This window comes from Perognathus longimembris, chromosome 18, assembly GCF_023159225.1.
Source record: "Perognathus longimembris pacificus isolate PPM17 chromosome 18, ASM2315922v1, whole genome shotgun sequence".
In the NCBI taxonomy this organism is placed as follows: Eukaryota; Metazoa; Chordata; class Mammalia; order Rodentia; family Heteromyidae; genus Perognathus; species Perognathus longimembris.
In genome coordinates, this window is record NC_063178.1 from 16997098 (window position 1) to 17009553 (window position 12456).

The following is a 12456-nucleotide window of genomic DNA, read 5'->3' on the forward strand; positions in this document are numbered from 1 at the left end:
GTAATGCTTAACAAATCATACCATCTCCACACAATGAAAAATTTTTACAAAAGTAGCCAGGTCAGGCAGAAAAGTCTATGAGACTCTTATCTCCAATTAACCAGCAATATGCCAGAATTGAAGGTATGGCTCAAATAGTAGAGTGCCAGCCTTTTAGTGAAAAAGCTAAGAGAGCGCGTAAGGCCCTGCCTGTAAGCCCCAGTGCTGGTACACACACACACACACAATCAAATTAAGCGTACATCGTCATATACCAGAAAACACACGCTAGGATAGCTGTTATCAAAAGTATTCATGATCGTTAACTCTGGATATAGGGTATAGGTGATGGTAAGATTTTGTTTTCTTCTTTTTGCTAATCTCTGTAACCTAAATTATCTAAAATATTTTGATAATTTTAAAAGTTCCTTCTCCCAAGCAAATTAAAAGATTCTTCTCGCAGGTGAAATTGCTTCAATTCTGTTGGCTATGTAACAATTTGCTTTTGTCACATACATATCAACTTTTTGTCCTAAATCTCAGGGAATATACGGTATATATGACTTCCATCAATCTGTTCTACATACCATTTTAAAACTCACACAGGAGCTGGAAATGTGGCTTAGTGGTAGAGTGGTTGCCTAGCACGCATGAAGCCTTGGGTTCGATTCCTCAGCACCACATGATAAACAGAAAAGGTTGGAAGTGGTGCTGTGGCTCAAATGGTAGAGTGCTAGCCTTGAGCAAAACGAAGCCAGGAAAAGTGCTCAGGCCCTTAGTTCAAGCCCCAGGACTGGCAAAATAACCAACCAACCAAACAAAAACCCTCACGTAGTAACGGCTAGAGAATGGTTTAAATGGTAGAGCACTTGCCTAGCAAACCCAGAGTTACATTTCTAGTATCATGCAAAAGAGGAGAAGAGGGGAGAGAAGGTGGGAAGACAAGGGAATAGAGAAGAGGGGAGAGAAGGAGAAAGGGAGGGAAGGTGGAATAAAGGAAGAAAAACAATCATTTATTAACTTCTCAGATTAGTAACTACTGTTCTTATGGAAGATGTTAGTACTAAGAAGCTGGATGACACGTATGTAAGAAAGCTGAGTGAGGTCATACAGGCCTGTAATCCCAGCTCCTGGTCATCTGGCACAGGAGGGTTACAAATAGGAGCCAGTGGAAGCTACATAGCAATAGCAAGACCCTATCCCAAAAAAGAATGAAAAGGGAAAACAAGGAGAACAGGACAAGGGAGGGGAGAAGAGGGAAAAGTACAATACACTGCATTTGCATCTTTTCTGTAAATCTACATTTTTAATAACCACATAATCTGAAAATAAGTAAATGTCCTGCAGAGTTAGTCATCAATAATCGTTTGACCAAAAGTCACTAGCTTACAATAGCAAAACTTGGAAACAAGTTAACATATTAAACACTAAGCTCGGTGCCAGTGGGTCATAACTGTGATCCTAGCTACTCAGGGAAGTCTCTTAGCTCCACAATTAATCACAGAAAAAGCCAGAAGTGGAGCTGCGACTCAAGTGCTAGAGCACTGACCTTGAGCAAAAGGAGCTCAGGGGCAGCTTGCGCCCAGGCTGAGTTTAAGTCCCAGGACTGGCAAAAATAAAAAATAAAAACCGCATTAAACATTGAGACTGCTCTAGTGTAGTTGTTATCAAAACCATTTCCATTAACTGAAAAATGCACCCGCTAGAACACTAAGATGTACACGCCGCATACAGTAAATAGAAATTTCACTGCAGAGCATTTCTGTCGGGTGGCTCACGCCTGGAATCCTAGCTACCTGAGAGACTGAGATCATGGCGTTGGGACTCAAAGCCAATCCGGGCAAAAAGATCACCCAATCCAACCTCAATCCAGGCACGGCAGCACCGCCTGCCGTCCCAGCAATACGGAAAGCATACACAGGAGGACTGGAGTCCAGGCTGGCGAGGGCAAAAGTTAGACCCTAATTTAAAAAACGAAAGCAAAAACAGACTGGGTTCATGAAATGGGAACAAAACAGACTGGGGAGTATCTCAAGCGGCACGGCATCTAACTAGCAAGCATGAGGCCCTAAGTTCAGACCCCAGAACAAGTCAGACCAACAGAAAGGAAAGGGAAGGGAAGGAGTAAAGAGAAGAAGGAAGGAAGAAGTTAGTGAGCTCCTTCAAATGTCATAATTGAAAAATCACATGGCAATCACTTCAGTTGTTACAAATCATAGTAGTAAGGAGTAATTCATAAGGCTCATCCAATTAAAACAAAAGCCTATGTCCTCTACATGGTGTTTATACAATCCCATTTCCCTTTACCTTTCCTTTTACTTTTCATTTTTAAAGGAATTTTATTAAACTATGTCTGTCTGTGGGTTGCTACCATGTTTTAAAAGTACCTACGACTAATCACATAAAGGGTTAGACAGTCTTTGGCCCCTATTTTATGGATAACTTGAGTTCGGTTCATTAGGAAACTACTGAGCTGGCATGGTCATCAAACGTGCCTGAAAAAAGGTAAGAGTCAAGATTCCAGACCAGGCAATAAATTAGCTTCTCCAGTTCCTGGTAAGATCACAACTCACGACCAGCTTGAAATGCAGAGAGACAGTGATACTGAAATGGCAGCCAACAGATTGAAAACAAAATAAAGAGACTTGGCAGGATATGAAAATTAATTGTAGACAACATCCAATGAGCTGAACACTCCTTCACTTACTACTACTTCCATGGTCTTGAGCAACTATACAGATTTCCCTTGAAGGAAGATAGTGTTTAATCCACAGACATTTAACTTAACAAAATGCAAACATACTTTATAACTAGAAAAATAGTTTAAGAAACAAAATGAAAAACTTGAATTTGATGTGAGTTCTACACTGGGAAAATGACCCAGTCAATTATGTAGCTATAAACACATTTATATCACGTACATGCCAGTCCTTACCTTGTGCAAATGCCGAACGTGAGTTTCCAAAAAAATCTTTGTTTCTGTATAAAGTCTTTCTCCAAGCGGTTCAGGATAGGCCACACATAAAGCATAGATATCTCTAGTTAAATTATTAAGGTTTTCATATTCGTTGACGTTATTTTAAGCCAGATACAGTAGCTCATACTCTGTGATCCCAGTTACTCAGGTGAAATTAGGCAGATCACAGTTCAAGGCTAGCCACGTCTACCAACAAGCCAGGCAGAGAGGCCTGGGCCTACATCATTCTAGCTACATCCAAGGTGTAGGGAAGGTCAGGGTCCAGGCCCAATCCAGCAAAAATGGGAGGTCCTATGCCAAGATAACCAAAAGAACTGGTAGTGTAGCTTCAGTGAGTAAAATGCCTGCCTAGCACACTTAAGACCCTGTGTTTAACTAAATAAATAACACAATGACAAAAAAGGACATTGCAATAAGACGACAGATTCCTAATATCTACTTCCGGAAGTTACATGAAGGAATACATAGAATAAAAATAAGATGGGCTGGGAATGTGGCTTAGTGGTTGCCTAGCATGCATGAAGCCCTAGGTTCAATTCCTCAGTGCCACAAGCAGAAAAGGCCAAAAGTGGGGCGCTAGCCTTGAACAAAAGAAGCTCAGGGGCAGTGCCCAGACCAGCCCCAGAACTGGCAATAAGTAAATAAATAAGCAAGCAAGCAAGCAAGCAAGGATTTGCCAACATTTCTAAAGTGACTATCATACAGTGGGTAAAAAGTATGGTATCTAGGAAATCATCAATTAGATAACAAGGATTAAAAAGTGGCAAAAGTATAGAACTACGTCTCAAGTATTCATTAGCCTCATATACACACTATAGAGTACTACTTGTAGATGCCCTGGTTTTGTTTTTGTGCTTGTATGCTGGTCCTAGGGCTTGAACTCAGGGTCTAGGTGCTGTCTCTGAGCTTTTCTGCTCAAAGACAGTACTCTACCACTTAGGCCACAACTCTACTTTTGGCTTCTGAGGTAGTTAAAAGAGTCTCACAGACTTTCCTGCCAGGCTAGCTTCAAACCTCAGATCTCAAATCTCAGCCACTGACAGGGATTACATGTATGAAGATCAGATACCACCTGACCAGACTGCCCATGCCAGCTAAAATTAAAAATAAAGACAGCCGCATAGCTGTTTTTTTAAATCATAGAAGAATGATCTCGCTTTCCTATGTGGGAGAAATACACTGAAGGAAAACAATCTTCCATAGTACTATCACTTTGGATTTATATACTACAAAGTAAAATCCAACCTGTCTTTGTAGGGAAGATGTATCTTATACTGACAGGACTTGAGGATTAGTCCAAATAGCTACTATGGCAGAAAAGCATCAATAAAGGGAAACTGAAAGTCAATTCCAACCAGCTCACACAAACAGATCTCCTGCAGATCTCTAGCTAGCTTCTCAACTTAGAAAGGCAACACACTACCAGCACCAGTGACTCACACCTGTAATCCTAGCTCCTTAGGAGGCTGAGATCTGAGGACCACAGTGCAAAGGCAGCCTGGGCAAGAAAGTTAAAAAAAATGCTAATTAACCACCAAAAGCTAGAAGTAAGTAGAGCAGTGGCTCGAGTGGCAGAGCAGCAGCCTTGAGTAAAAAAAGCTCAGGGACAGTGTCTAGGCCCTGAGTTTAAGCTGGAGAACAGGTAATCAATCAACCAACCAACAAGCACATTTTTTCATCTCAGGAACCCAACCTGACAACCACTCTCTGCTAGTACACCTCTCGGCTTAGCCAAGTGTCCCTCAGGTCTACGCAGTCTCCCTCCCACGGCACTTTAGGAGGTGGGACCTATGGGAGGAATGTTCTCCACTGAGTGTACACCCCAAAGAGATGCTGGGGCTCCTGTTCCTTCTTCCCCCTTTGCTTCCTGGCTGTCACAGACGAACGGCCTCCTCTCACAACCCTCCCAACTGTGTATGGTAGTGTGTCTAAACTAAATAGGTCCAAGAGGCCATGGTCTGAACACGTCAGTCAAAATGGATCTTTTCCCTTCCTAACAGCTTGGTGTTTTCTTACAGAGGTGGAAAGCGGACTGCCAGACGCTGCCTCCCTCACGCGTGTATACCGTGCGTGCCCACTCACTTTTGCCATCCTCAGGGAGACTCCATGGGGTCACCCTCCCTACAAGGAGCCACCTGCACACGCTAAGCCTTCTCCGCCATCTGCATTTTCTTCCACAAAACTTATCACTGCCTGCTATCAGAAGCATCACCATCCTTTTCCCTTCTATAATGTAAAGGAATGTGATTTTTCACAATTACATTCCCCAAAACCTGAAAGAGTGTTTGACAGATCTTCCAAGTGCTGAATAAGCTGAGTAAAATACAAAGTACCACAAAAAGTGGTTACGCTGGAAATGCAAACTATAATATATGGAAATAGTTTCGCTGGAAGTTCTCCAGTTTGAATAAGCTGACAGTTGTTTTCACGTCTCTCAATGTCTCAATCTCAGAATGCTTGTCAAGCTGACATTCGCCACCGAAAGGATACGAGAAGCGGTCATTCCATGTTGCTCTTTCGACGTACTCCAACATGACAACGGCTTTGATTGTAGTTAGGAGCTTGTTCCATGTTTCATCAAAATCTACCACTCTTGGTTTCAAAGACATTGTGCAAGTTTTGTGTTGAAACCTGTTCATTAAAAACAACATTAGTGTAAATTCCAAAAGCTCAGTTATCTGTTCTGAAAACGCCATGTACAGCAGCTCATGCTATAATGCTAGTTACTTGGACTAAGGATTGAAGTTCACACCAGCCCAGGTAAAGACTTCCTTAAAGTCTCCAGGAAAAAAGCTAGGTTTGGTATTCATCCTAGCAACAAAGGTAAGTCTAAAATAGGCAGATCATGGACCATGGTGCGGCCTGGCAAAACTAAGACCTGATTTCAAAAACACCCTGTGCAAAGTGGGCACTGGTGGCTCACACCTGTAGTCTACCCAGGAGCTACATCTGTAGCTACCCAGAAGGCTAATCAGCCCCGCAGAAAAATACTCGACTCTTCAATTAGTGAGTAAAAAGGTGTGGCTCAAGTGATAAGAGTGCTAGCCTTTAACAAAATAATAATAATAATAATGATAATGATAATAATGATGGGGCTGGGAATGTGGCTCAGTGGTAGAGTGCTTGCCTAGCATGCATGAAGCCCTGGGGTTCAATTCCTCAGCCCCACATACACAGAAAAGGCCAGAAGGGGCGCTGTGCCTCAAATGGTAGAGTGCTAGTCTTGAGGAAAAGAAAGCTCAGGGACAGTGCCCAGGCCCTAAGTTCAACCCCAGGACTGGCCAAAAACAACAACAACAACTAAGGGGCAGTGCCCAGCCCTGACTTCAAGCTCCAGTACAGGTACCAAGAAATACATAAATAAACAGTGCAAAACAGGCTCAGTGGTAGAGTGCCTGCCTTAAACCCCAGTACTGCCTAAATAATTAAATGTTGAATGCACTTTTTTTTTTTTGCCAGTCCTGGGGCTTAGGATTCCGCCTGAGCACTGTCCCTGGCTTCCTTTTGCTCAAGGCTAGCACTCTACCACTTGAGCCACAGCGCCCCTTCTGCCTTTTTCTGTTTATGTGGTGCTGAGGAATGGAATCCAGGGCTTCCTGCATGGGAGGCAAGCACTCTACCACTAAGCCACCTTCCCAGCCAGGATACACTCTTTTATGATAAGCTAAGCAAATACTTCAGGAAAAAGCATAACCTAATTAACATAATTAACAAGCCTCATTTAGTATGTGGAGGAAATGTGAGTAAATTGTCTTTTCTAGCCAAAGTAGTTTTCTTCCTTTCTGTTTGTTAATCTTTGGAGAATTGTTTTCCTGAAAAATTCCTGCTTTGGTCAGGTGGCTTGGACCTTGTTTGATTACATTTTCGTTACATCCTTTTCCTGAGCACTTGAAGACATCCTGTTCATTAAGCCACATCCTTTGGCAGACTGGGAACCTGAGCTCAGCCAATGCGAGCAGAGGGGCGGGCCAGCTGCGTTAGGGATAAAAAGGAAGCAGCTGGCCGGGCTGCTCTGCCTGCCTGCCTGCCTGCCTGCAGGCTGGTGGCCTGCCCTTCTGCAAAAGTCAGCTGCCTTGCGGAGTTCCTCTCCAGTTGGTTTCCTTACTCCTATGTGACACGCCCAACACCCTGGGCTGTTTCTAACAGAAAACGAGTTGGGGTGTAGCTAAGCAAAAGGCACACTCCGTCTGGTCATGGGGAATACGCGGTAGACAGACCTGAAAAGGTCTGGACCACCAGTGCCGTGGTTTGCACGGGGAGATCTGTATGCTGCGCAAAGGAATATGAGAAAGGCATGACCGTGTGTCTGCCTGGCACAAGAGTGTTAGTCAAAGATTAGGGAGGAAATTTACATTTATATTAAAACATGCAGGGATTTTTCTATGGAATAGAATACAAAATTCACACTAACTTTCTAGATTTAAAAATGAAGAGTTCCTAAGATTCATGGACAGTCATGTACCCCATTTTACGTCTCATTAAATAAGTCTGCAGTCAACATCTACTAAGATTAACTTTCCAGTGACTTTTTGGTTTCTAAAGTAGGAAAACAAAGCACAATATTGTCTCAAAAATATGTGTTAACATACTACTGAAAGTCCCACCTCAAGGATACAACCTTGTAAGATAAATTATAAGTAACACTGCTCTTCTCTTCCATAGAAAGTGATTCGGCTGGGGCTGGGGATATGGCCTAGTGGCAGGAGTGCTTGCCTTGTATACATGAGGCCCTGGGTTCAATTCCCCAGCACCACATACAGAAAATGGCCAGAAGTGGCGCTGTGGCTCAAGTGGCAGAGTGCTAGCCTTGAGCAGAAAGAAGCCAGGGACAGCGCTCAGGCCCTGAGTTCAAGCCCCAGGACTGGCAAAAAACAAAACCTAATCAAAGCCAGCCCCGGCAGGGCAGGAAAGTCTATGAGACTCTTATCTCCAATTAACCACCAAAAAAATGGAAGTGGCATTGTGACTCAAGTGGTAACACGCTAGCCTTGAGCTGAAGAGCTCAGGGACAGCACCAGAGTTCAAGCCCTATAACTGACAAAAAAAAAAGGGGGGGGTTAAATGCCATTCAGTGGGCTTAGAGTAGGTTGTGTTCTAAATATAAAAAACCAAAAATACTCAACAGCTTTAACTTTGTTGTGTATTTTCCAGTTCCATAGGTTAGAACCAATGTTGCCTGAGACATACTAACCCAAAGTGTTATCATTTCATTAGAATAAGGTCCAAGAATACACCTAAAAACTCACTTTTGCTTTATCAAGTGAATGAACTATGAGATGTAGATAAGAAATCTTCATTATTTTGAAAATTGAGAAACAATATTTTCCAATAAAATTTTACACACAGAACTCTAAGAATCAACCATTATTTCTACCATGTGACTTCCTTTAAAATTTCTACAAATTATCCAGCCATGGTAGTACACCCCTGTAATTCCCGCACTGGGTAGCTGAGGCGGGAGGAAGGCAAATTCAAAGCCAACCTAAGATGCCCGGCAATACACTGCCACCTCCCTCTTTCCCCCGACCCAGAAAATCTAATGGTATGATTTTAGAAGGAAAAAATAGTGAGAAGCTGGGAGTGTAGGTTAAATGGTAGGGTACTTGCCTATCATGCATGGTGCATAAAGACCCTGGCTCTTGGGGAAGGGATGACTGAAAACAGGATGCGAAAGTAGTCTATGGTTAACCTGTTGTCAAGTAAACAATGCAGAAGGAAAACTTGAAAGTCTTTCTTGTGACACTAGGGATGGGATCCAGGGCCTCGGGTATGCTAAGCAAGCACGCTACCGTTAAGCTGCATCTTGGTCTCAAAAGGGGAAAGGCAAGTATGGACCTTATGCGCATAGTAAGTTATAAAATAAACTCACTTCATCAAAATGAATTTCATATCGAAGTCTGTTCAGATTGTACTTTCTTCAGGTTTTCAGATCTTACCAGCTTGAAGTTAAATGCCTGCCTGTTTCACTTGCTTTCTCAGTTTTTATTTAATGAAGCTGGGCACTGCTGGTTCATGCATATAATCCCAGAATGAGAACCGCAGGCTCATGCTTCAAGTCAACCTTCGGCAGGGAAGGGTAATAGACTCCGTTCTCACCCATATAAAACAAGGTGGCAGGCGCTAGGCTGTGTGGGAGGCTGAAATCAGGAGGATCACGACTCCAGGACAGCCTGAATTTAAAAAAAGGGGGTGGGGGCTGGGAACAGGGCCTAGAGGCAAGATTGCTTGCCTCGTATACATGAAGCCCTGGGTTCAATTCCCCAGCACCACATACATAGAAGTGGCACTGTAGCTCAAGTGGTAGAGTGCTAGCCTTGAGCAAAAGGAAGCCAGGGACAGTGCTCAGGCCCTGAGTTCAAGCCCCAGGACTGGGGGGAAAAAAAGTCCACTAGACTCCATCTCAACAGAGGAGAGATGGATTCAGTGGCCCATACTTGCCATCCCAGCAATAAAGCCTTAATAGGCAACCACAGCCCAGACACACACCAACGCAGGGAACAAACCCTATCCCAAAATCACCACTGAAAAGTAAGGAAGGAGGCTGGGAACGTGGCTGAGTGGTAGAGTGCTTGCATGAAGCCTTGGCTTCAATTCCTCTGTACCACATAAACAGCACTGGAAGTGGCACTGTGGCTCAAGTGGTAGAGTGCTAGCCTTGAGCAAAAAGAAGCTCAGGGACAGTGCCCAGGCCCTGAGTTCAAGCCCCAGGACTGGGGGGAAAAAAAATCCCCACTTCCTATTAAAGCCAGGCATGATGGTACATGCCAGCACTAAGGGCCTGAGGCAGGAAGATGGCACATTTCAAGGCCAGCCTGGACTACAAAGTGAAACCCTGTCTCAAACGAATGAATGAATTAAGCAACCAAACATTTAATGGGCTGAGAAGATGGTTCCATGGTAAGACAGTTGCCAAGCATACTTAAGAACTTTGGTTTTATCCTCAGTACCATGAAAGAAGTGGGGGGCGGGGGGGAGATGTGTAATGATCCTCATTTTCCTCAGGAGGCATACAAGTATCAAATGAGAGAGAGAGAGAGAGAAAGGAAGAAAGAGGAAAAAGATGTATAATGACACTCATTTTCCCTCAGGAGGCATATAAGTATCAAATTACAGATCAGTTCTGTTATCAGTACTAATAGCAACATTAACTCCATCCTTTTCAGAAACTGATAAATTATAGACATTATCTCATCCACGCTACTGTTCTTCTTTTAAAAGACTAGCCAGGCACCATGGATCATGCCTGTAATCCTAAACCCTCGGGGCACTAAGATCTGAAGACAGGACAGCAAGCGTCCAGACTGAGTTCAAGTCCCAGTATTAGCAGAAAAAAAAAATAAATACAACAGAAATAAGGACGGATTGAGCTGTAAAGGCAGCTCCCAGGGATAACATACTTGTCTGATATAAGCAATCTCTAGCACCATAAAATATAGATAAATATAGACTAGCACTGACACTTAGTCTGCACAGTAGAATCTGAACCCAGGCCTGACTTCACTATCTTCGCTTGTATTATCACTTGCCACTTAGAAACTAGAATCGACTCCAAAGAAATAAATGATATTGCAGCCATTCAGAACAGTGCAAATGGCACCCAACAGCTGAATGTTTTAGGGCAGCCAGGAATGGTTCTGGGAGATGTTAAAATGTAAGGAAAAAAATACCAATTCTCAAAAACTGAAAGGTTGGAAATATAGAAACGAATCTTTTCAGTAAGCTGTTGGTTACCCTGTAATCCTAGCAGAATGCTGCTGCTGCATTTTCCCCATAGAAGAGGAGAGAATAAAAACAGCATAAAAGGCAATATTTGCAAATGAATTTTAAATTTGTTAGGCAATGGTAATTTGAGAGAGTATTGTTTTCAACTCTTCTCTGTCATCTATGCTCTCGAATCTAATGAAGTCCAAAACTACTGCTACTAAAATCTTTGTTTCTTCATTATTTCTCTTGCTTTATTTATGCCCCTATTTCCTAATGAAAGAGTTCCTTCATTCCATTTATATCACAAGCAGTTCGTTTTACTTATCTGTGGAGGTAAGAAGAAATGTAAACCCTCTGATCAGGATGCTACACCATTTCCTTTTGATTTCACTTACTCGACCTCTCTAAATAGTAAGGGCCTAAAAAAGTCAAAATGCGGAGTAGCAAAATGTACATATAAAAATAAAATTTAAGGGGCGATGGATGTGGCTTAGTGTAGCGTGCTTGCCCAGCATGCCTGAAGCCTTGGGCTCCATTCCTCAGTATCAGATAAACAGAAAAGGCTGGAAGTGGAGCTTTGACTCAAGTGGTAGAGTGCTAGACTTGAGCAAAAGAGGCTCAGAGACGGTGCTAAGGCCTTGAGTTCAAGCCCCAGTTCTGATCCAAAGTCATTTTTTATGAAAAATTCATAACTTCTATCTAAAGGGAAAAGTATCAAACTCAGGTTGAAACATTCCATAAAATAACTGACCACATATAGCACAGTGTAAGAGGTCAAGAAACATTTTGGTGAAAAAAATCACAGATCAGAAATGACAAAAGAAACACAAATGAATGTCAAGTTGGATTCTGCGTTCAATCTTAAATCAGAACATTAATAGACAAACTAGTGAAATCCAGACAAGGTATGAAGTTTAATCACCAGGGTGAACCAACATATATTCCTGGTTTTGATCATTCTGCTCTGGTGATATAAATCACTGACAGTATGAAATGTTAGGTAAACGGTATACCCAAGCTTTCCACTTTTTTGTTTGTTGTTTTGTTTTGTCAGTTGTGGGGCTTGAACACAGGGCCTGAGCATAGTCCCTGAGCTCTTACTTTGCTCAAGGCTACTTCTACCACTTTCAGACACAGGGCCACTTCTGGGTTTTGAGTGGTTAATTGAGGCTGACTTGGAATGCAATGCTAAGATCTCAGCCTCTGGAGTAGCTAGGATTATAGGCATGAGCCACAGGCCTATAGCTTTGTTTTTCACAGTTTTTCTGTAGTCTAAAAGTATTTCAAATTTTTCAAAAAATTATTTTGACTCAGGCACCAGTGCTTTATTTACTAAGGAGGCTAAGATCTGAGGATCACAGTTCAAAGCCAGCCCAGGCAAGAGTCTGACTCTTACCTCCAACCAACCAGCAAAAAGGCAGAAGTAGAGCTGTGGCTCAAGTGGTAAAAAAGTGCCAGCCTAGGGAGAACACAAGGCTGGGCTCAAGGAGTTCAAGTCCCAGTGCTGCTACACATGTGCTCACGCACGCACAATTAAGTATCTTGAACACCCTCTCTTCTGCACCTAAATTAAAAGAAACGTACGGGGCTGGGAACGTGGCTTAGCAGTGCAGTGCTTTCCTAGCATGCATGAAGCCCTGGGTTCAATTCCTCAGCACCACATAAACAAAAAAAGCCAAAATGCCAGAAGTGGCGCTGTGGCTCAATTGGCAGAGTGCTAGCCTTAAGCAAAAAGAAGCCAGGGACAGTGCTCAGGCCCTGAGGTTCAAGCCCTACAACTGACCACTCCTCCACCC

At 42.9% G+C, this 12456-nt stretch overlaps 1 protein-coding gene across 3 annotated transcripts in view; it reads right to left on the minus strand.

Moving 5' to 3' along the window:
* The window catches only part of Cul2 (cullin 2), a 65376-nt gene that overhangs the window by 48343 nt on the left and 4577 nt on the right, over positions 1–12456 (minus strand). For all 3 annotated transcript variants that reach the window (XM_048367392.1, XM_048367391.1, XM_048367393.1), the window contains exons 2-3: positions 5447–5587; positions 2915–3017 (exon numbers count right to left, since the gene is read on the minus strand). In XM_048367392.1, the coding sequence (XP_048223349.1) occupies positions 2915–3017; positions 5447–5565 (222 nt within the window). In that variant the 5' untranslated portion in view covers positions 5566–5587. The remainder of the gene's footprint in view (positions 1–2914; positions 3018–5446; positions 5588–12456) is intronic.